Raw genomic sequence first — 24952 nt, 5'->3', positions numbered from 1 at the left:
GTCTAAAGTCTTGCAAAGAGTTGGATTTCCCCTCCCACTTTACCACACCACACGTGATCTGACGGTCCACCAACTCTTGTGTACCCATTTCTATCATTTGGTGGACATGGAGATTTAAGAAAATTGCCCGTGTGTGTGTGCTGTGGGGAGTGGTAGTGTAATGGTCAGTATCGTGGTTTGTGCACTTATTGACGAACCTAGTGACCCGAGTTCGATTCCCGTTTACAACCAACAACATTAACAAAGGATATCTGAAGCAGTCCTGAAATAAGTACTTGGTGCAATGTGGCCAGGCATGGAGCTGGCCACCCACCACCTCGTGTGCCGTGCTGGCCTTCAAAGGTGCTCTGTCTCACAGCACTTGCCCCAACGGTCTGTTGAGGCTACACCGGGGGGATCTTTGTCTTATTTTGACTCTGTCAAGGGGCACAAGATTTTGTGCGTGTAATCTAAAAATGTTGTGCTGTGTCCGGACAACCCACGGCTGCCAAGTGTCTGCGCCCCCCTGTCGATCACCTGCGGGGTGATGGTGAGCTTGGAGCATAAGTCGTGCAGGCCAATGGGGGTGATGTCGATGCTGTCGATGCGGATGGAGCCACCAGCCACCTCCATTATGTGGAAGAGGCAGCTGGTGAGAGACAACTTCCCTGTGCCCGTGCGCCCCACGATGCCCACCTGAGATGCGCAGCACACGCCGCCACATCGACGCATTAACCCAGGCCACCCTCGCAAGGCGACCCCAACACCCTGGGCTGCCGTGCTGTCAAAAAATCTACCTCCTCCCCCACGACGCTGCAACCCTATTGGAAGTCCCGCGAATCAAGGAAAACTGTCGCCTTCCCATTCACCACGACCTCAATAACGCCCTTTGTCATCGCTTGAAGTCGCATAAGCCCTTCTGGACCCATGCGCTTAACCTTCAACTATGCGAGATCAACCCCCATTAAGCTTGGAGAGCTGAATGGAGTTAAAAATAACTTACAAACCATGGCAGATGCGAATACCTGATGCACAAATGAAAAATAAACTCTCCAGTGTGCGGCTGTTGTCATTCAGAACAGACCGTACAACATAACGACGCAATGCCCGATCCACAAATATACAAAGGCGACTTCGCAGCGATAACACTCTATTGCTCCTGACGCGGTTGTCTGGCTTAACCACCTCAAGGTGAATTGTAGTTGTTGCTCTGCATTTACATCAGCCATTCTAAAGAAGAAGATCCTCGCAAGAGAGGCAACATTACTCTTTGCTTTTTTCAGGTAAAGAACTTCATTATTCGATTGAACGCACTTGTGATTTTTTTTTATAAATAATCGTTAAGTGTTTGGTGGTCAATTTGAAGGATTAATGCTGGCGAATCGAGTTCCAAAATCGTGCAAGTCCACATCTACACATGCTGGTGTGGATAGAAGATCACCCCTCATTCAATATACCTGAGGGAATGAATCAAATTGATCAAGTGTGCACAGCAAAAAGTGACGGGAGTTCTGAGCTATATGAGCTCGTTATAAAGTGTCAGGTTCACCATCATACTAACCATAGCCTTGAACTGTGTATTTTTTGCAAGTATTTTTAAAAACTATCAAACAATATTCCATATTCTTGGTTTTTTCGGTAAAGTCACGTAGAAGGGAAATAATAAAATAATACAAATATGAAACAATACAATTCTTACGACATTTCGACTGCAACACAAGTGTGGTGCTGCAGACGTTAAGAAAAAACCGCCACTTTTTTCATTTTTTTTCTGTGGATTTCACACCTGATGATGATTGCTTGTGTTGCAGTCGAAACGTCTTGAGAATTTTTTTGTTTTATATTTGTATTATTTTATTATTTCCCTTCTACGTGACTTTACCTAAAGAACCAAGAATATGAATCCCTGCAGTCACGAAAGCTTTAAATATTTTTTTTACAATATTCCTTGTTAAAAATTTATTTAAAAATAAAGACTAAAAATAATAAATTAAACTCCTTACATTTAGTTTTTTTAAACAACGGGTTTATTTTAAAGTGCACTGAAAAGTGAAAAATACATTTTAGTTCACCCGTCACCAGCTCATCACGATATTTTTGGACATTTGTAACTAAAAAATAAAACCGTGGGGCGTTCCTTTAATATCACTATTATCTTAATCGATGACGAAAAATAGCTAAAGAAAGTTAACAACAAATGCTACTCAATAGCATAACAAAATAGTGTAACATTTCTAATAATATATCTGGACTATCTATTTGCTATTACCAATCTCATGATGCTACTTAGTTGGTTGAGATGGCTTGATGTCTCAGTAGCACGTTTGGAATCATCAAAACTATTTCATGCTAAAATTCAAGTATTTAGGTTTTGATCAGTTGGAACAAAGTAGAATATGAAATGGCTTGAAGGGAGTGGTATCTGATATAACTAGAAAAAGGTAAAGTGTAAGGTCCTAGACAATGAAGAATATGCGTCATATGGAATATCACGTATCACTAATAAAAAGGCTAGTATTAAATAAAAATACAAAGTTCACCATTGATCTGCAAATCTTGAGAATCAAATTTTACTTATCAAAAGTTATAACTTCACAACATAACGAATAAGTATTTAAACAATTAAAACACACATGTCGATTTGATTATGATAAGAAAATTAAAAAAAATGCATAAAGAATAGCTAAAATAATTAGAAATACTTGAAAAATACCTTGAAAATAATTAGAACCAAATCTACTACGCTTTTATTATATTATCGGATAGGCAAAGACAGATTTTATTATCGATATATAGTAATTACATCTACATGTAATTTATCTACTTATCTTCCCTTCAACTAATATACTCTGACCAACAATACAAGTTGCCATAGCAAGTTGTAAAATACATAATGGGTTTAGCTATACATTGGATCACTTTTCAGTCAACTGTTATTAAAAAAGCAGTTCAACACGGATACCAGTAGAAAGAGGTAGTAATACAGATTTAAGATTTATATTTCGATTTAAAGCTTTCGTGACTGCAGGGATTCATCTTTTTGGTTCTTTCGGTAAAGTCACGTAGAAGGGAAATAATAAAATAATTAAAATAAAACATTATAAAATACAATTCTCACGACGTTTCGGCCACAACGCAAGCAGCCGTCCTCAGGTGAAGAACAGGTCTGTCGGAAAGACAGCGTCTGAATGAACACCACCAAGCTTGGCAGCGTATATTTAAGCTGGGTTAGAGGAGGAAGGGCGCCTTGATAAAGGAATTTGCATATCAACAGATTAATTTAGCATATTTATGGAAATGCAGATATGGGATTAGTCACTACTTGTGGAATGCGTAGGAGTTGGGGGGGGGTCAAAGTCCTATTATGCCCGTGCATTATGTAGGATTTGCAGCAACAAAGGGAGGAAGTGGGGTTAGCAGTAATAAAGGGAAGGAATTTTAATAGTAAGGAGCTGCAGCAGCCAAACCACCACGTAAAAAACTAAAATATAAACTACATCAATATCATCAATATACTAAATATACTCTCCAATAAGCTGAGCTACTAACAGTAAGTCAAACATTACAATTCTATGTCGCAAAAAATATAATATGCCTCCAGCTAAACTTTTTCGTTACATCACACGGATCTAGCCCGTACTATATACTGCCATAGACAAACCCAACATTAAATTATATACTGCATTATTATATAAATTATATACACCACCTTAGACTATACATTGTAATATTACACTATGCATTATTCTACCCACGCTACTGTATACCACACTGCTGTATATTCACTATACAATTACGATACTGTATATTACCTTATACATTATATTAAACATTACACTTTTATACTATTTATTATTATACAATCTGCTATACACTATACCATTTATACTCAAAACACTTGTAAATGTTCTACACTACATCGTCAAATGACATCATTATCAACATTTTCCCTTCTACTAAAAATGATTACATATATTTTTGACGTACATTTTATCACATAAATACACTTTTATCAAACTAACAAATTATAAAGCAACTCATGCATTCAAATATTAAAGGAGCGCCCCATGGTTTTATTTTTAAATCCTTTATATTAAGTTCACTTGCGCGCTTGCTTGCTTGCGCGCTTACGACCGTGCAAATCTTTCAGTCGTTTTTTAACCCACTTCCCGTGATCCAATCGAGCTGACATTTTGCACACAGACTCGTTGTGCGTGACAATGTATTTTCGTGAAAATTTTTTTCAAAAATTTTACACTTTTTAGGAAAAAAATAATAATATTTAAGTACCAATTGCTTAATGGTGGCAGGCAATCATCTGACCCATAGGTGGCAGCCATCTCAAGCCAGAGGACGAGAGGACTCTAGCCGCCACGCATATAAAGTATTTATAGTGAAAAACTTTGTTTTTACGGGTTAATTTTTTTACTTATAAATGTCAAAACATATTCTGATCAGCTGGTGACGGCTGAAAAAAAAACTTTTCACTTTTCAGTGTACTTTTAAATGAAACCGTTGTTTTAAAAAAACTTTTTTAAAGGGGGTTATTTTTAATAATCAATCGGGGTGAGCATGGGGCATGAAAGGGTACACTCTCAGATTAAGAACCAGACTGCAGTCTACATTAGTGGCTTTTATTATTACTTATTCACCTTATATATATTATTGTATCTTTCTATCTACGTGACTTTACCGAAAGAACCAAAGAATATGAATTATGGCAGTCACAAAAGCTTTAGTCAGGATATGACAATATAACTCGAATAAGAAGCACGGATCCCTGGCGACACAGGCGGAGAACAAAATTTTACAAAATCCTCGGAATACCTGTGGTAACAACTATGGTACATCACAAATCTTGGTTAAACATAAACCAAATAATAATTATGAAGTATTAGACCTAGAGATATTCAAAAGAGATACAAGTCGAAATAGGTCAATCACACACGACCAAGAAAATATGTATACCATAGGATCACAGCCTCACCAACCGCCTTTGTCTTCCAGGAGCAGACAAAACACATGGTAGCAATAAATTACGTATGAAGGGAGGGCGCCCTCCCCTTGAGATAGCAAACACCACGAAGGCAGAGGGGGGGGGAACGCAAACAAAAAACCATAAACATGGTGATGGAAAGCAGCCAGTCAAAAGGATGAGAGGGGCAACCAGGCGGCTGTGGCCGCGGGAGGAGAACGAGACAAATGGATTCTTTTTTTTTTCGCGAGAGACGCGCAGAGGGGGGAGAATTTCACATACAGTGAGGGAAAAAAGTATTTGATCCCCTGCTTATTTTGTACGTTTGCCCACTGACAAAGAAATGATCAGTATATAATTTTAATGGTAGGTTTATTTGAACAGTGAGAGACAGAATAACAACAAAAAAATCCAGAAAAATACATGTCAAAAATGTTATAAATTGATTTGCATTTTAATGAGGGAAATAAGTATTTGACCCCCTCTCAATCGGAAAGATTTCTGGCTCCTAGGTGTCTTTTATACAGGTAACGAGCTGAGATTAGGAGCACACTCTTAAAGGGAGTGCTCCTAATCTCAGCTTGTTACCTGTAAAAAAGACACCTGTTTACAGAAGCAATCAATCAATCAGATTCCAAACTCTCCACCATGGCCAAGACCAAAGAGCTCTCCAAGGATGTCAGGGACAAGATTGTAGACCTACACAAGGCTGGAATGGGCTACAAGACCATCGCCAAGCAGCTTGGTGAGAATGTGACAACAGTTTGTGCGATTATTCGCCAATGTAAGAAACACAAAATAACTGTCAATCTCCCTCGGCCTGGGGCTCCATGCAAGATCTCACCTCGTGGAGTTGCAATGATCATGAGAACGGTGAGGAATCAGCCCAGAACTACACGGGAGTATCTTGTCAATGATCTCAAGGCAGCTGGGACCATTGTCACCAAGAAAACAGTTGGTAACACACTATGCCGTGAAGGACTGAAATCCTGCAGCGCCCGCAAGGTCCCCCTGCTCAAGAAAGCACATATACATGCCCGTCTGAAGTTTGCCAATGAACATCTGAATGATTCAGAGGACAACTGGGTGAAAGTGTTGTGGTCAGATGAGACCAGAATAGAGCTCTTTGACATCAACTCAACTCGCCGTGTTTGGAGGAGGAGGAATGCTGCCTATGACCCCAAGAACACCATCCCCACCGTCAAACATGGAGGTGGAAACATTATGCTTTGGGCGTGTTTTTCTGCTAAGGGGACAGGACAACTTCACCGCATCAAAGGGACGATGGACGGGGCCATGTATCGTCAAATCTTGGGTGAGAACCTCCTTCCCTCAGCCAGGGCATTGAAAATGGGTCATGGATGGGTATTCCAGCATGACAATGACCCAAAACACACGGCCAAGGCAACAAAGGAGTGGCTCAAGAAGAAGCACATTAAGGTCCTGGAGTGGCCTAGCCAGTCTCCAGACCTTAATCCCATAGAAAATCTGTGGAGGGAGCTAAAGGTTCGAGTTGCCAAACGTCAGCCTCGAAACCTTAATGACTTGGAGAAGATCTGCAAAGAGGAGTGGGACAAAATCCCTCCTGAGATGTGTGCAAACCTGGTGGCCAACTACAAGAAACGTCTGACCTCTGTGATTGCCAACAAGGGTTTTGCAACCAAGTACTAAGTCATGTTTTGCAAAGGGGTCAAATACTTATTTCCCTCAATAAAATGCAAATCAATTTATAAAATTTTTGACATGCGTTTTTCTGGATTGTGTTGTTGTTATTCTGTCTCTCACTGTTCAAATAAACCTACCATTAAAATTATAGACTGATCATTTCTTTGTCAGTGCGCAAACGTACAAAATCATCAGGGGATCAAATACTTTTTTCCCTCACTGTATAAGCAAGGACACAAAACACGCAACTCAGTCTTGCTGCGACAAGGTCCGGGGGTGGGCCCCGCAATCAACAATGGATGTCGAGTCTTGCAGAGGAGAAGGGCGATGTGTTGTTAGGTGTCGAGTTCGGCGCTGACCCGACAGAGTATCGCTGAAAGTTGTATTCTACATTTATCCTGATGTTTTGAGTCGCTTGCAGAATCAAGGATTTCGATAAGTTGTATTGTACTAAACAATAAGAGTTAAGAGAAGTTCAGAGGTGTGTGAATACAATTTTGAAAGTGAGGAGCTGCGACGAGCAGCTCACAGCAGGAGCCCTCCTGGAGGAAGAGCGGGGCGAGGGGCCCCATGCGAGCATAGCGCAAGCCAGCTGCTACTCAAAGGATCAGCTGCAGACCAGCGGACTTGCGGACTCTGAACCCCGAGCGCACACCAGAAAAGGTCAAGTCTACAAGGATCAACAGTGTCGAGTTCTGCAAGTGGCAGGCTCCGGGGATTTGCCCCTGTGACAGGCACATTGATAGGGAGCTGCATCGGGAGAAGCCACAGGTCGCGGAGTTTTTTTTTTGTTCGTTTAAAATTTTTATTTTGTTTCGTTATTGAGAGAGTCTGTCGCCAAAAGCTGGTACTCCCAGTATTACCATACATACCACGTGGGCAAGAGTGTCGGCACTGGCGGCCAGCGGACGAGTTGCGAGCGCAATCGTGCACCGCCGAAGGAGAGCACAGAGGAGAGAGAGTGCGTAACCGGCGCAACCGAGCAAGAGTGTTGGCACTGGCGACCAGCGGACGAGCTGCGAGCGCAATCGTGCACCGCCTAAGGAGAGCACGGGGAAGGAGAGAGCGCGTAACCAGCGCAACCGATCAAGTGTCGACGCTGGTGACCTGCGGACGAGCTGGGAGCGCAAACGGGCACTTTCAAAGATGAGCATCGTGCCTGCAACAGAGAAGCCTGGAGCTGCCGCCAAGAGAGAGAGAGAGCCGTGTGTATGACACGCAAACACACATACGACTCACCGCCTGGCAGGGAACCCCTTAACTCAAAAAGTGGAGCACGGAAACACAACAACAACAACCGCCATTCGCCACTAAGTGGCGGTGACGTCACCACGACGCTTGTGCCAGGCCATGTGCACCTTGAGGCCACGTGAAGTGTCGAACGCCCGCTGGCAGGAGGTCACGGGGCAGACCCAGGTGCCACGGGTCGACTGACCGAGATGACCGAGATGACTGGCTGATGCACCACCTGTGCCCCCTACTGTGCCAACTTGCTGTGCTTTAGCCACCCGGCGCTCCGCTCGTTGTTGTGAGCGTCGCTCCTCCGCCCTCCGTTGTTGTTGGAGGGCGACTGCCTCCAACTGCCCAGTAGCGTCCTTCACGAGCCTCCTCCACTGAGGCCGATCTTGACACCGCTGGTACCAGTCATCGGCAAGTCCACTCAGCTCCACGTCCTCCTGTACCACATCACTCCATCTCTTCTCTAGCCCGTGCCGCGCCCGTTTAGCCCCCTCGATCCGGCCGAACAAAAGCTGTTTAGGCATGCGGTGGCTGGGCATGCGGGCTACATGACCCAGCCAACGCAGCCTTGCCTGCCGGAGGAGCTCACTGATGGGACTTTGCCCAGATCTTTCAAGGACTTGTGAGCTCCTCACACAATCCAGCCTGGTCAAACCCAGGATGGATCGTAGGCAGGCCAGCCTAAATGTTTCCAACCGGCGAAGATGCTCCACTAGGGGGGTCCACGTTTCGCAAGCGTAGAGAAGGGAGGGAATGACCGTGGCCGAGAAGACCTGAAGCTTCGTGCGGAGCGACAGACCAGGTAGCTTCCACACAGCGTTACGCAACCGATGAAAAGATATTGCCGCTCGACTGATTCGGAGTGAGACCTCTGCTGATAAACTGGAGCTGGTCATGAGCACACTGCCCAGGTATGGGAAACTCTCTACTCTCTCCACAACTGCCCCATCACCGATTGGGAGTTGTGGGGGCGGAGTGCCCGATGGTACAAAATACCCAGGCAGGTGCTTAGTTTTGGTGGGGCTGATGGTAAGGCCCCACCTCTTAGTGGCACACTCCAGCCTCAGCAGCAGCGTCTCCAACTCCTCTTCTGAATGAGCAGCTATTACCAAATCATCGGCATACATAACGTGGTTGACCAATAGGGAGCCATCCCTTGATCGCACCCGGGCGTCGATCAGCCTCCCATTATATCTGTACCAAATGGTAATTCCCCCGGTACAGCTATTGAAGGCTTCACGAACTACGCAGTCGAAATAGATGTTAAATAATGTGGGAGCCAGAGGACATCCCTGTCGCACCCCAAGGTGTACAGGGAAAGGCTCCGACTCCCGGCCACGTAGTTTTACCCGGGCCCGCTCACCATCATGAAGGTCCTTAATGATCGTGAGCAGAGGGTCAGGGACTCCGAAAGCACGAAGAACAACCCAGAGCCCAGTCCTACTGATGGTATCATAGGCCTTGACCAGGTCAATAAAGCAGAGATGTAGGTCTTTTTGGAATTCCCTACACCTCTGCTGTAGCAGACGGACAGAAAATATGGCATCTGTGCAGGACCGCCCTTTCCTGAAACCACATTGGGGCTCCGCAAGCCTCTCCTCAGCATGCCTAGCAAGGCGATGTTGAATAATCCTTGCCAGGACCTTACCCGGCACACTGAGGAGTGAGATGCCCCTGTAGTTGTTACAGTCTGTGCGGTCCCCCTTCTTAAAGAGGGGGACCACCAGGGCATCCTTCCAGTCCTGCGGAACCCGTCCAGTGGTCCAGACTGTTGTTATGATGTCATATAGGGCAGTCTGTGCACAAACGCCACCCTCCCTCAGCATTTCGCCTGGGAGATCATCTCTGCCCGGTGCCTTCCCTGGTCTCAGACTCCGGATCGCCCTCAGTACTTCCTCAACAGCCGGTACCTCAGCCAGCCACTCACAGGGGGTGACCTCTTCCAATATTTGAGGCACCGCAGCCTCAGCAGGGTTATCCCCACTTTGTGCCATGATGTTTTCCTGGCTGAGAGATTTTCCCTCCCCCAGGACCTCACAGAAATGCTCAGCAAATCTGCAAACCTGTTCCTGGGGGTCGGAGATTGGATCACCGTTTTTTCCTCTAATGATGGTAATAGGTGTGGCGCTGCAGGTTACTTTTTTGATGGAGTTAAATAGTGATTTGTGATCGCGGGCCACTGAGGCAGACTCCATCTCCTCAGCAACCCGCGACCACCACCCATCCTTACAGCGCCTTACGGCTCTCCGAACCTCCGAGCGAAGGCTGCGGTAAACCTCCTCATTCTCTGACGTGGGATGCTGTAGGCGATGAGAGTGGGCCTGTCGCTTTTTCTCAATTAACCTGAACACCTCCTCCGTCAGCCAGGGTTCCCGGGGAGGTCTGGACCGCGTACCCAAAGCAGCCATTGCAGCTGCATGAGTCACAGTCTTAAACCTCGCCCATTTACCCTCGACATCAGGTGGAGTGGGGGACGATGCCAACCCCAGCTGCAAGCGATGATGAAATTCTCGCTTGCAACTTTCATCAGCTAACTTAGACCAGGCCACTTTTGGTTGGAATGGGATCCTGGGTGTACACCCACCACCGGAGTGGAAGAATGGCAGGCGCATCTTACAGATGACTAGTCGATGGTCAGAGGGCAGATCAGCTCCACGGTAGGTCCTGGTGTCAAGGACATGGGCTCGCATCCGCTGGTCCGTCACTACGTAGTCCAGCAGATGTTCTTGCTTGGACCCGGCATGCATCCATGATGTTGTGTGGATGCGCCGATGCCGGAAGAGCGTGTTGGTAATTACAAGCCCATGGGCTGCACAGAAATCTAGCAGCCTCCTACCGTTGTTATTGAGCTGATCTGGCCCATGCCTTCCAATCACTCCAGACCAGGTGCCAGCATCATGACCAACTCGGGCATTGAAGTCACCCAACAAGATGACTCTGTCCCGAGTGGCCACTTTAGCCAGCACCTGTGACAGTAGGTCATAGAAAGCGTCTGACTCATCGGCTTTGCCTGCATCCCTCCACGGATGTTCGTCTTCGGTGGGGGCGTAAGTAACCACGACCACCACTCCTCGCCTCTGGTTGATGGGAAGGCGAGCCCAAAGTATCCTGGGGCTTACAGCTTCCCACACCTCACCGCCACGCTCCCACGCCCCCTTCATTCTTTTGTTCAGAAGAAGAGCCACACCCTGTTGTTTGGCAGTCTCCTGCCCCGAGTAGAGGACTGTCCACCCCTCATGGTGGCAGGAGCCAGAACCGGTCCACCGGACCTCCTGAATGCCACAGAGATCCAGGCGGTACCGGTCCAGCTCCCGACAGAGGAGTGGCAGCCTCTCCTCCGCAGTGAGCGTTCGAACATTCCACGTGGCCATCCGCAATGGTTTTTCGTTGTTACTGGAGGAGCCCCGAGGGTTAAAATTCAATCTCCTGGCTCCGCCAAATGGGGTTTGGCCAGGAGACGTCATAAAAGCCTGACCCCCCGGGGCCTCCGGCACAAGCTTATTAATTACAGGTTTATGTTTAAATCGTAGTTTAGTGGTGGTTAATTGAAGGTGGAGGGGTTACCAGCCCCTCGCACCCGTCCAGAGCCCCCGTTTAGCCACTGTGGTGGTCACAGACGCCATGAGGGGAGAGGCCAATGGGCATTGGCCCTCCCCCCACAGCACTGCCCACGACAGTGTTGCCCGTCCGGCACCGCGAGGAAACAATACACCCACACACACACAACGCGCATATCGGGACTAATAAGATTGCTCCGAAAGTTATCCTTGTGTTTCAAAAAGGGTGGTCATCCAAAGTGGGTGTGTTAAATATTAGCTGATCGTGAAAAGCATTGCTGCCCATTGAGTTACGTGGATACGGTCGTTTAGAAGTATTTTAGTCATTATTTTTGTTATTTGCATAACTGTATCAATGAATTAATTGATTAAACTAAACATTTATAAACATAAATGTTACGAATCTACACGCTCACCGGGATACTATTGTGTTAAAATATTTATTTTGATCACAGAATCCTGCCCGCGAATTTATTGAAGCCTTAGCCAATTGATAAGCATGTTAGACAAGCAGGCACACTGCCGCACACCATTATTCCAAGACATTTCGTTAATTGCATAATCTTACCAATTCACTAATTGAGGTCTTCTTTTGCATTAGGCACATTTTTATTTATTACTGTTCGTTTGGATGTTGTAACATACATTTTTAAGGACTTTTTCCTGTCGCCATGTATGGTCGCTTTACTCTGAGGAATTAGCCGATTGTTCTGTTACCCAGTTTAACAAACGTAACCATTGAGGATTAAATGTACGGATCAATGAGGACATCTACAGGAGTACTGTGTTGACATTCCTAGCATAAGAGTTCGCATATTAGAATGTTATGTTTTTTTATGTTAAAGTTGCTTAATACAGAAGAGTCTGAGTGGTGCCTTCCTACGTGCATGCATAAGAACTGTTTCCTGCGGTGAGATCTAATTTTGAGACCTGACATAAACACGACAACATAATCAGTAAAAGTTAAAGCGATAATCATTTTATTATCACGATTGGTAATACACCCTAGACAACGAAGCATATCCGAATTTGCATAACTAAACATTTTGCATAATTACATAAATGTGCATAAATTGTAACATTACAACATTTTTCAATTTAATTTAATTTTATTATTTTTCATGACCTAATATATACAGACTGAAGGTCGTGTTTATACGCAAATGACTGATTATATTTGGTGACACCCTCTGCAAACACACGTTGTAACACTTATACATCAAACGCTTCAAACATTATCGTTAAATGACAATTGTTATTTTTTTTTAAGTTCTCAAGGCAATGAGTGGAAAAGCGCATCAATCGATGGGTGGCAAATTGAGTAAAACCTGTCTGCAATTAATTGATTCTTAGAATAAATATCACATTTGGCGTATGCAACATGATGATGCAATGTAGAGGTACAACAACAAAAATGGTGAGGTTCTTTTATAATGTCTGGATTTTGAAATTGTGGATTAAATTTAGAATCGACAGACATAAATTGGACGTCGTTGAGATCACCCAGCACTCAAGTCTGATGAAGGAGTTGCCTCTCGACTGCCTGTGTTAATCAGCCCTGACTTCAGGCTAGATTATTCCCATAACATTCACGGCTAAACACATCTAGTTGGAAAATAATCGTTAGGACCATTTCTTTAATGTGCGTTACATAAACAATCTCCACAAATGCTCAACTGAACTGCATCACCGTCGCGCCTTGAACAGGGTCGAGGAGCGGCGAGCAATCAACAGCACCCACATTGAGCTCCCACGAATCCGTCGTAGTTGATTGGTAAAAAAAAAAGTACCTTTAATGCACCCTACCATTTGAAATTCTAGGAGTGCAGGATAGTTTCCGCAGCGGAGTTGTTTTAAATGCACTGATTATCATGAATTTAATTATCTTCGAATCCACATGCATGCAGTGCCAATACATTTGTAGTGACATCCCGGATGTCACTGTGTAATGCCGGCCCTAGAGGCACGGCGTGCGATGTATAGACATCGCGGGCACCACGTATATGTGGGTGCAGTACCGGCCCTAGAGGGGCTCAGTGAGCACTGACTGACAGTGCTGGATGACACCACGCTCTGCGTGCAGTGCCGACCCCTACATGATAGAGTGTGAGAGTGCCGGCCAAGGGAATGGGGTTACTCAGGGCCATGGCAATCTGGTTGACCCCGAAGGACACGTGACCGGTAACGTCTACACAGGGCTCCCAGGTGGGGGCTTGGGGTGGTCACGTGTCAGGGTCGCGATCCTTTCTCAAGGGTTCTCGAAGGTGGTTGTGGCTAAGGGCAGAGCCAGCCACACCACAGAGGATATAAGCCGGGTCCCCAAGAGGGACCGGCTGCTGTGGTTATCCTGAAGAATCTACGTTCTAGTCCGAGAAGCGTCACCAACACGTGGACCTGGACCCAAGCTGGGGTCCTGCCCATTGTAGCTACTCCCAGTGTAATTAGTGTAGTTAGCCTGGTGTCAATAAATGCGTTGCCCCCAAAGAGTGTCTGCTACTCAGTTGAACTCACTACAAATTTATATTTCACTCCAAATGGAAATCATTTCAAGGAGTACGCAAGCAATCTGTTGATGGAATTTTTTGTATAAAGGCGAGAAAAGATGTTCATAACAATGCAAAAAAAAACTAAAAATCATACATGTGAATCATTCATCATAACTCAATACTGTAGTACATTATTCATTGTGTAGGGGATCTACGAGCCATCCTCACGCACTCGCACCACGCAGACATAAAATCTCGGCACTCAGCATAGCACACACCAATCACACATACGGGAATATACAAGACGGGGGTCAAGGGTTAAATGGCACTGACATCACAAGGACTCGGCGTGCGAGACGGAGATGTGTTTTGGGAACGAGGGCGGCGATGGAGGGTTTAAAAGGGGCTGCGTGACGCATGTTCGGGGTTGGTTTTCGGAACGAGTGTGGCTGAGGTTTGAAGAATAAAGAAGTGCGTAACCAGTCTCTGACTCCTCTTCATCTGGTGGCCGCGGTGGGATGTCTCATCCAACGCAAGATCCCAAGGAGGGAGACTCAGTCAGGAGACGCTCTAGGTGCCCGGGACGAGAATTGCTCAGAAACGGAACCGACAAGTCGGGATTCGTCCCCGGGTTCATTGGCGGGATCCATGGCAGCTGCTCGTTCCGTGTGGGCACCTTCCTCCACCAACCCGGCGGTGCAGACCCAGCACCGCCACCGCCACAGATCATCCTCTAGGGATCGGAGGATGGATCAGCTGCTAGAGTCAGTAAACGCGCTGCTTCACCGGCTGAGTCCCGAGGTCGAACAAGCGGGGGGAACTTCAGCCGCATCGCCTCCCCAGCGAGGGGACGGGAGCCACGGTCAGTCTTCCAACCAGGCACTCCGCAGCAGCTATCAGGGCATGGAGCAGTACCAGCGATGCCGCCGGCAGTGTGTCCCACGCGGGACCCAGAAGAAAACCCTGGCCTGCCCTCCCGATATCTGCCGATAGCAGCGGCAACCGGGGAAAATGAACGACTGGAGGGCAGCGAAGAGCAGCTGACCGGGCAAGGGGCAAGGGCAAAGGTCGGGAGCGAGATTCAGCCCAAAACTCAGCCAAGGCAGCCCGCGGAGGGAGGACCAGGATGGAGCCACCAGGTGGGCGCGATACAGAAGTTCTCGTCTGGATCGGGAGAATTGTGCACTTTCGTCCACCAGATTGAGACGGCCGCCCGGGCAATGAAGTTGACGGAGGAACAAACGCTGACAATGCTGCCCACTGTGTTGGACGACCCTGCACTGGCAGTGTTCGACCAATTCTGCCTGCAAAAAGAGGATCCCTGCAGGACATCTACAAGGAGATGGTGGAGGTGTTCGACCCTCCGTCCGGGGCGCGCCAGAAGTTGAAAAACCGCCAGTGGGAAGTGTCCAAATCACTCCTGGTCTTCAGGATGGAATTGTTGACCCTGGCAGAAGCCACATTCCCGCGGCTCAACGAGCCGGGCCTGGTGGTGGAGGAGGAAGCCCGCACCTCGCTATGGGTTGCACGACATCTCTGTGCTTACGAAGAGATGGCAGGACCCACACGAAGTGTGGAATACGTCGTATAAAATCGCGGTGACGTCGAGGGGCTGGCACGGCCTCCAACCAGACACGCTGCCGGCGGAGGACGAGGGAGAGATGGTGGTGGTTCTGCGGCAGTATCCGAGGATCCCGCGGGAAGCAGAGTGCTGACCCCAGCGCTGGGCACCTCGCGAGGCAGGAGAGCATCGTCGAGTCACGGAAGAAGTCATCTACCATCACTACGGTCATGAGGGACACATCGCCCGCGGATGGTTGACACGGGTGCGTTGGCCAGCATCATATCCCTGTGCGTCTTTGACTTGTTACCGAAGGGACAGCGTCGTCTCGCGCCGGTTCAGGTAAGGTACGTAGCCGCAAGTGGAGGAAGTATGGGAATAATCGGCCAAGTGGTAGTGCCGGTCCGCATCGGGGAGCTGGAGGTACGAGCTCTGGTACTGGTCTCCAGTGTGCTCACGGTTCCCTGTTTGCTGGGCAAGGACTTGTTAAGTCATATGCCCCTTCGCATTCTGATGGACGAAGGCTGCGTTAAAACCCTGTAGGGGGAGGGGGAGGGTCGCTTGTATTTATTGCGTTGAGACGGGGAATGGAAGCAGCTACCGCGAGTTCAGGCGCTGGTCGGGACTATGGTCTCAATCTTGCCTGGTGCACAGACCTTGGTACCGCTTCGACATCGCACCCTGCTCATCACTTCCCAGTCGGATGCGCCACTCATCGTCTCCGCGGTGTCGTCGGTGGTTGGTCAACATTGCCTAGCAGCAGCTGACACACTCATGCGCAGGAATCGGCCACTGTTCCTGCAGGTCCTTAACACGGCTGACACACCCATTCCAGTTCAGGAAGAGATCTTGCTTGCAAATGTCAGTCCCATGCATCCGGACCCTGAGGCGCAGACCGTCAACAATGTACATTTGGATGGTCCGTCGGTCGGTGCAGAGGATATATCATGGATAGAAGCGCTCCTGGCACAGAACATCGATCTGTCTGCAAAGGAATCGGGGGAGCTCAGGACTTTGGTGACTTCGCAGATGTGTTCAGTAAGGGTCCCTAAAATGTTGGTTGCACGACGCTGATGAGGCACATTGATACGGTCGATACGCCACCCATTCGGCAGAATGCCTGTAGGATGGGTCCTAGCGAGAAGGAGCATGTGCAGCGGGCAGTGCAGGAGATGACGGAGTCTGACATATCGCCATCTATGGGTCAGTGGGGGGCACCGGTTGTATTGGTTCAGAAATCGGATGGATCATTGCGGTTTTGCGTAGACTTCAGGCGGCTCAACAAAGTTACCGTGGCGGACGCCTACCCGCTCCCGCGCATAGATGACTCATTGGATGCACTCGCATGAGCAACAAATTTCTCCAAACTAGACTTTTTGGCAGGATTTTGGCAGCTACCACTAGATGCCGAATCCAGACCAAAAACAGCTTTCAGAACGCCTCAAGGTCTCTTTCATTTCACTCACCCTTTTTGATGTATGGACGTGAGCCGAGCCCTCCGATTGAGGCACAGTTGCGCCCTGTCCCGTTGCCGTCGAGAGATTGGCCAGCTACATTCCGCCACTCGCAAGTCTTGCGGGCTAAGCCGCCGGTTGTGGATCCCCTTGGGGTGGGTGACCTAGCTTGACTGCACTGCCCGCAGGTACCGTTACGTACGTCAGCAAAACTGCACCGGCCCCAGCAGAGCCCGGTCACAGTGGTGCAGGGATTGTGACCTCAATGTGTTCGAATTCAGTTGGGCAAACGTAAGTGGTATGTTCACCCCTCTAGTTTAAAATGTTACGTCGCAGCCGAACTGCCCCTACGAGCATCATCACCTTTACCACCTTCATCGTCACTTCGGCCAGGTGGGAGGAGGTTGTCACACTCGCGGCCGGCTACACATTCGACTGACAATGCAGCTGTCAATCCTGCAGGATGACAGGTGACCGGGATGCCAGCACCTGATCCATCGGGGAACCTTGACCCGCTCACGCCCACGCCACCTCGTCGCAGCTGTGTACACGGACATCCCTGGAACCCTGTTGTGTTCAGTCGAGGGGTCAGATTGTGGGGGAAGTCTGCGACAGAGTTGGTGCACTTGTTAAAAAGGGACAGGGTGGAATTGTGTTGTTGTGTTACTTTTTTGTTGTTAAAATTACATGCGCCCGGCCGTGGTTGGGTTTGACCAGCTGAGGCGCACAGTTATTGAGCCGAAAACGGCTCTGTCTCAAGAAGTGGGGGGGGGGGGGGTGTAGAGGATGTCTGAGCCATCCTCCCACACTCGCACCACACAATCTCTGCACTCAACATAGTGGTAGGGGTGTCAGGGGAAGGATTCCCACCAATAGGAGGGTTAGTGGGAGGGGTGATCGAGGAAATATAAGGGGAGAACGGGCGGGAAGAGGGGGCCTTTGGCGGGAACTAGATTGGGACGGCTGGGGACAGGTGTGGATGGGAGAAAAGGATTAAAAGACGAACCCCCTGCAATCTTGTGTCGGCTCTCCTTTACATCTGGTGGCAGCGGTGGGATTTACAATGGCTACGAAGAAGAATCCCCGCGGAAAAGAGCCAAGAGAAGAGGAAGCAGGGGCCGGGGATCCTTCCCATCCTGGGCAACAAGGGGGCCTGCTACCAGAAGCAGCAGCAGGGGACTGGATCGCCTGGAGGACCCCATGGAGGACCGCATGGCCCGCGTGGAGAGGGCACTCCAGGAGCTACTGCAGAGGCTCCCTATTGGGGGCCCGCCAGCACCGGGACCCCCACCCCCACGCGTACCACGGGAGGAGAGGCCACGGGACCCGGAGGCCGACCAGCCGGCCGGGCAGGAGCCACAACCAACCTCGCCATGCCAGCCGCCGCCGCTCCCACCAAAACCCCCAGGGCTAAACACCCAACACGGAGAGCAGGTGGCAGGACGGGTGCGTCGGCTGGGGCCTGTCGACAAGTTCATGGCCGAGGAAGAAGATTGGGAGGGGTTTGTCCGCCGATTCGGGGCTGCCTTCCACGCTCTCGAGTGGACAGACGAAGAGGCACTACGAGCTTTGCCATCCGTTCTGGGCAAGACCACGCTACAGGGGGCCTACGAGGCTTTGGGGGAGATCTACTGCCCGGCAGAAGGAGCCTTTAAACGGTTCCAGGACCGCCAGCGAGGGGCTAGAGAATCCCCTTTAGCCTACAGGGGTGCGCTGCACGTGTTGGCGAGGAGGGCTTTCCCTCGCCTGGCCGAAGAAGTGCTCGAGGACCTCGTGGTCGAGCACCTCATTGCCTACGCTTGCCGCGCCGGCGTTGTAATGCCCGTGGTGACGCCGGAGGAACGCACCTCGCTGTGGGCTGCCCGGACCATCCAAGCCCACGAGCAGGTCATGGGCCGGGCGCCACCCGTGGGCCAGGTGGCTGGCGAGGCGGGGGGGAACAGCCGAGCCGTTGCCGCGGCGCTACTGGGTCCAGCGACACCAACCGCCGAACCTGCACCGTCGCCGCAGGCTGCCTGTGGGGCAGCTGGGAACGGACCCCCGACGTCTGAGCCGGAGCCATCGCTGCGGGAGGTGTACGCGGCGATCCGGGGACTGGCAGAGCAGAGGGACCAGGGGCGCGACCAGCCGCCGCGTCGCTGGCAGCCGCCTCTACAACATCGCGCCGAGCCACCCCGACAGAACGCCCCGTGGGTCTGCCACTGTTGTGGTCGAGAGGGGCATGTGGCGAGGGGGTGCCGCACGGAGCTGGAGGCCGCCAACGCCACCTGGAACCCGCCGGGGCCGAACGCCGACAGGATCCAGGCGAGTGACGCCGTCCCGCCCGGCCTCTCGGTCGGGCCGAGAAATTACAACCCCGACGCCGCGAACTCACCGGGAGTCTCCTCGGGGTGGGCGCCGTCGGTGTCGTTCCCCGGTCCCCACTGTCCTGGTCAGGGGAAGGGGATCGCGCCGGGGATAGCGCTGGGGCCGGTGATCGCGTCGCGACCAGAAGTGGCGTTGCGAACGGACGTGACGTTGCATCCGGAAGTGACGTTGCATCCGGAAGTGACGTCGCGGCCGAAAGTGGTGTCGCGGATCACGCCGGGAATTGCGCCGGGGCCGGGGACCGCGCCGGGAATCGCGCCGGGGCCGGGGACCGCGCCGGGGATCACGCCGACCGGACGTGCAGATTTTGGTAGATTCGGGCACGTCCGCAACTATCATCTCGGACGTGATATTCCATCTCCTGTCCATTCCGCCGTCGCGGGTACGACCGGTTTACGATTCATGTGTTGCGGCGAACGGAGGGAGTATGGGCATCGTTGGTCAGGTGGAGGCGCGTATTTCGGTTGGGGGTGTGTCGACTTCGGGGACGGTGTTAATCTCCAGGTCCCTCGCTGTGCCATGTTTGTTGGGGACCGATTTCCTGGCAAAGATGCCCATTCAGATAAGGGTAGATCAGAATTGTATTGAGTTACCGGCGGGCCAGAAGATTTTCTTTTTGCCGTCGTCGTGGGGCCAGTCCGCCCCGGACCGCCAGGTGCAGGCGCTGTCCGATGTTTCGGTCGACATTCCACCTGGCTCGCAGATGCTCATTCCACTGCGTTATCGGAAGCCCGTGCCTGGGGTCGAGGAGGCGGCGGGGGTGTTGTTGTCGCCGTCCTACGCGGTTACGGCTGGCCTGGCGCTGGTCGCAGCACGGACGATTGTTCGGCCGGGTCAGCTTCCGTTTTTGCAAGTGTTGAATGGAGGCGCGGACAATGTCGTCGTGCCGGCCAAAACGGTTCTGGCTCATGCTACGACCGCCTTCACGGCCCATTACGATCCGGCCCACCGGGGCCTCGTTGGGGGGGTTTCGGCCTCGACGTCGCAAGATGATCGATGGATCGCCGGGTTGTGCCAAGAAAATGCGTCCTTGACTATGGACCAGCGGTCCGCGCTTCGCGCGCTGTTGGAAAAATATTCTGATGTCTTTAGTAAAGACGATTTCGATCTGGGACGCATCTCGTTGCTCTCCCACCATATTGATACCGGGGATGCTGCTCCCATTCGGATGAATCCACATCGGTTGAGCCCGGCGGAGAGGGATCATGTACGCGGCGCAGTGGATGATATGCTAGCCGCTGACATTATCTCTTTGTCCAACAGCCCGTGGTTTTGTGTTGATTTTCGGAGGTTAAACAAAGTGTCGGTTGCGGACGCTTACCCCCTGCCGCGTATGGATGATTCCCTCGATGCCTTGTCCGGGGCGAAATTTTTTTCCACTCTTGACCTTTCTTCGGGGTTCTGGCAGCTCCCGCTGGACGAGTCCTCGAGGGAAAAGACGGCTTTCCGTACGCCGCAGGGCCTGTTTCAGTTTAATTGTCTTCCCATGGGGTGGAACGCCACCCCTGCTACGTTCCAGAGGTTGATGGAACTCGTGTTGACCGGTCTGCAGTGGGACACGTGCTTTATATATTTGGATGATGTTATTGTGTTCAGCCGTACGTTTGAGGAGCATCTTCAGAGATTGGATGCTGTTTTTGCTAGGGTACGTTCCGCCAAATTGAAATTTAAGCCCAAGAAGTGTCACCTTTTGCAACGATCCATGCGCTATTTGGGCCACATTGTCAGCTCTGACGGTGTGGCCACGGACCCGGAGAAAACTGCGTGCATCCGGGACTGGACGATTCCGGCCACGGTGGGTGACGTCTGTCGTTTTGTCGGGTTCGCTTCCTATTATCGCAGGTTCGTTCCGAATTTTCCTACGATCGCTAGGCCGTTGCACCTCCTTACGGCAAAGAACTGGAGGTTCAGCTGGGGGCCGGTGGAGGAGGCGGCGTTTGATGGCCAACGCGATCACTTGACATCAGCGCCGACGCTGGACTACCCTGATTTCACTCTGCCTTTTATTCTGGATACCGACGCTAGTGACACGGGGATTGGGGCCGTCCTATCGCAGTTTAAGGGTGGCGTCGAGTGCGTTGTGGCTTACGGGAGCCGCGTTTTATCTCGGGCGGAGACCGGCTACTGCGTTACCCGCCGGGAACTGTTGGCTATAGTGCATTTTGTCCATCAATACCGCCCGTATTTGTATGGCCGTAAATGTATTGTGCGCACGGACCACGCGGCTCTGCAATATTCCCTGAAGTTGACCAACCATCTGGCCAATTGGCGCGATGGTTGGAAACTTTGCAGGAATTTTCGTTTGAGATTCAATATCGTAAGGGGTCGCGTCACGCAAATGCGGACGCGCTCTCCCGATTGCCGCAGGGATCCACCTGCGCCTGTGCCTCTGGCACGAATAGGTGCACGTGGGTTCCACAGCCCCCGCGTCCTGTCATGTCCGCTGTGGAGATGTTCGGGGCTTCCACATGTCCGGAACCGGCCGACGGGGTTTTTAATTTGCCGCGTTCCGTGTGGATTCGAGAGCAATTGCTCGATGATTCGCTGGGGGCCTTACGGAGTCGGGCTGCGAAGGAGAGGGGATATCCGTCGTCCGATGGGATGCCGGGAGCGGCTCTCCGTGACGGCTTGTTGATGTGGAGGGAAGGCTTGCACGATCGCAAGCCTTCCCTCCACATGCCGTCGTCGTTGCGATATGAGTTGATTCGGATTCTGCACGCTGAGAAGTTGTTACATCTCGGGGTACAGAAAACCTTGTTGACATTACAGTGGGATTATTTTTGGCACGGTATGACTGACGTCGTCGGGCATATTCAGGCGTGCTCCGACTGTGCCCGGCGGAAGCCGCCTAAGCAACCGTATGTTCCCCAAGTGCAGTCGATACAAGTGTCGCGGGTTAACAAGTTGGTGGCGTTGGATATTCTGGGGCCCTTTCCCCCGTCCGCTCGGGGGAACAAATTTTTGTTGGTCAGGGTTGAATATCTTTCCCACTGGCCGATGGCCTGGCCTTTGCCCGACCAGTCGGCGGCGTCTATCACGGAGGCATTTCTGTTCGGATATGTGATGGACAAGGGGGCGCTGGAAAGGTTGCTTACAGACCAAGGGCAAAATTTTTCTTCCAACCTATTGCGGGATGTGTGCGACGCACTGGGGACTAAGAAAGTTCGGATGTCTCCGTACCATCCACAAACTGATGGGATGGTTGAACGGTTGAACCGGACCCTGTCGGCCATGCTCTGTCATACAGTTAGCGAGAAGCAGGCCGATTGGGATTTGCATATCCCTGGGGTGCTCTCTGCTTACCGGATGGCGCCACATGCGTCAACGGGGTACTCACCCTTCTTTTTGATGTACGGCCGCGAGAATGTGCCGCTGGTGGAAGTGCAACTTGGCACGCGGGCGAGGGGTCCTGTTAAGCCCCTCCCAGAGTATATTCGTGACGCCGCTCGGCGCGTGGCGGAAGCGCGGGAGACGGCCCGATTGGCTACGGCCAGGACCCAGGCCCAGAACAAACGTTGTGCCCGGCGCTCTCATCGTGGGTCCCCCTGGCGAGTGGGGGACATGGCCTGGCTCCACTGCCCACAGGTACCGGTGGGGACCTCCCCTAAGTTGCACAAACCCTGGCAGGGGCCGGTTGTGATTATTGACGTCCCTAGCCCGCAGTCCGTGCGCGTTCGGGTCGGATCGCGGCGTTGGTACGTTCACACATCCCGATTGAAACCCTACGTGGCCCCGCAAATGGATACGTCATCTCCTAACGTTGCCTTGTCGGTGTCTGTCGCGTCCGACGCACCACTGACTTTGCCTGTTCAACCTGCAAGCGCGCCTGTCATGCCTCCTGTAGACGGGCCGGATGTGATCCTGCCGGACACAGGGATTCCTGCACCGGTTGGGCCTACCACGGCGACACTTGGCCCCACTGCCCCTCCAACCCCGCCGCGATTGCAGTTGCAGGGAGCCTCGACTACGGACCTCTCTGGGGAACGGGGTGCTGGGACGGACAGGCCTCCACCAGCGGTGGATGGTTCCGGTTCCGCCGCTCCTAAAACCCTGTCGGGACTGCAACCTTTGAGGGCGCCGCCTCTCGTGAAGGACGGGCCGGCGACCCGCACCGCTCCAAATCCCTTCCCTTTCGTTAATTGTGTTGTTATACTCTCCGTTGTGTCTGGTGATTCCTGATTGTGATGCTGTCGCTCGCATTATTTTGTCCTATTGCAGCCGGGACGGCTGGCTTTTTCATCAGGGGGGGGGTCATGTAATGCGAGCGTAAATGGGGTTGTTGCTGGGCTCTGGTCCAATCACACGGCCCGGGGTATTGGGGGGCGGAGCCTGGTCTGCGGGGCGTGTGGGAAGGGCCACCGTTCACCTCGGCTCCAATGGGAAGTGAGGTGAATGGGGGCGGAGCCAGCGGGGTAGTATGGGAAGGCCGGATCTGAGGATCCGGAAGGGGAGGAGTCAGGGTCACGTGGGGGGAATGGATATAAGTGGGAGCCCGGAAGAGATCGGGGCAGTCGGGGGAAGTTAAGAGTCTGAGCCACGTTGGGTGGTGAGAGAGAGATCCGCGCAATCGGCCACGTGGCCGAAGGACCTCAGCACGCCGTCGGCCAGCAGTGTGCGGAGTGCGGGAGTAGAGAAGCTAACAGAGAAGCGTGCGTGGCACGCGAGAGGGAGCGTGCGCGGGGCGCGCGCGAGATGACGCTGGTCCGTGAAGGAGACCAGCGGGGTGCGGAGAAGAACCTGATTAAAAGACAAGCGGAGACCAGCAGTGCCTGACGGAGTCTTTTATTACACTTGTATTGGACTCACAAATGCAGGTGATTGCCTGTATTGGACTCGCGAATGTAGGTGATGCCTAAACTGGACTCGCGGACGCAAGCAATGCCTGTATTTGACTCGTGGATGCAGGTGATGCCTGTGCTAGACTTGTGGATTCAGGTGATGCCTTTGTAGTGACATAGTGCTGACTGTTATACAGCAGCTGCAACTGGGCACTTAGCGTACACGCCGCTGAGCATATACTCGGGTGTGCCGGCAGGGTGGAGGAACTGGGGCAAGGGTCACGGTAGACCTCGTGGGGAAGATCCTGGAACTATCTGGAGGGTTCGAGAAGGGAGGTGCGGCTAGGGTGGAGCCAAGCCGCGCCGAGAGGAATAAAAGCAGCGGAGAGCAAGAGCTCCGGGTTACCGGTTCTGGGATTGGACTCGTCTCGTCATCCCTGTCATCGTCGCCGCCCTCGTCGCTGCCGCCTTTGCCCTATCATTGCGCAGCCGGACAGTAGTTGGTTGCCCTGGTCGACGCCGTCAGTGTAACGCGGACAGGGTTGTGTCTGGGACGGGTCGCACGGCAGCGTGGTCGTGTGAGAGAGGGGGGGGGGGGCCCCGAGTGGTGGCGTGAACCCGACAACAACACTAAAAGGGGAGAATGGTGCCTCCTCTGACTACCTCGTCTCCGACTTGAGTGTGTGTGCGACGCATGCCACCCGCACGCACAGGCGACACTACATCTGTACTAGAGTCGCGGATGCAGGCGCACATTGATTCCATTCTCTGGACGCAGGATGAGTTCCCCCACGGGGCGCAGCATTTCTCGCTCCTCCATGGCCTCAACTCGGAACGCACGCAGCACCGACGACAGCAGCACCTTCTCCTCCATTAGGGCGAAGCGCTGGC

The 24952-nt window shown here is 51.4% G+C and overlaps 3 protein-coding genes across 5 annotated transcripts in view; 1 reads left to right on the top strand and 2 right to left on the bottom strand.

Annotated features, from left to right (window-relative positions):
• LOC144732021 (ATP-binding cassette sub-family C member 2-like) overlaps positions 1-19970 on the bottom strand; it is a 23352-nt gene extending 3382 nt beyond the window's left edge. Inside the window, exons 1-4 of the mRNA XM_078613200.1 lie at positions 19877-19970; positions 19291-19344; positions 18955-18980; positions 517-675 (exon numbers count right to left, since the gene is read on the bottom strand). Coding sequence (XP_078469326.1) covers positions 517-675; positions 18955-18980; positions 19291-19344; positions 19877-19970 — 333 coding nt within the window. The remainder of the gene's footprint in view (positions 1-516; positions 676-18954; positions 18981-19290; positions 19345-19876) is intronic.
• Positions 1-24952, top strand: part of LOC144732212 (annexin-B12-like) — a 246943-nt gene that overhangs the window by 135439 nt on the left and 86552 nt on the right. The gene's annotated exons all lie outside the window — the stretch shown is intronic.
• CYP4V2 (cytochrome P450 family 4 subfamily V member 2) overlaps positions 12373-24952 on the bottom strand; it is a 52372-nt gene continuing 39792 nt past the window's right edge. For all 3 annotated transcript variants that reach the window (XM_078613605.1, XM_078613603.1, XM_078613604.1), the window contains exon 11: positions 12373-24952. In XM_078613605.1, the coding sequence (XP_078469731.1) occupies positions 24792-24952 (161 nt within the window). In that variant the 3' untranslated portion in view covers positions 12373-24791.

The sequence above is a fragment of the Lampetra planeri genome, chromosome 41, assembly GCF_965212315.1.
Source record: "Lampetra planeri chromosome 41, kcLamPlan1.2.h2, whole genome shotgun sequence".
NCBI lineage: Eukaryota > Metazoa > Chordata > Hyperoartia > Petromyzontiformes > Petromyzontidae > Lampetra > Lampetra planeri.
This window is presented reverse-complemented; position numbering and strand designations above follow the sequence as displayed.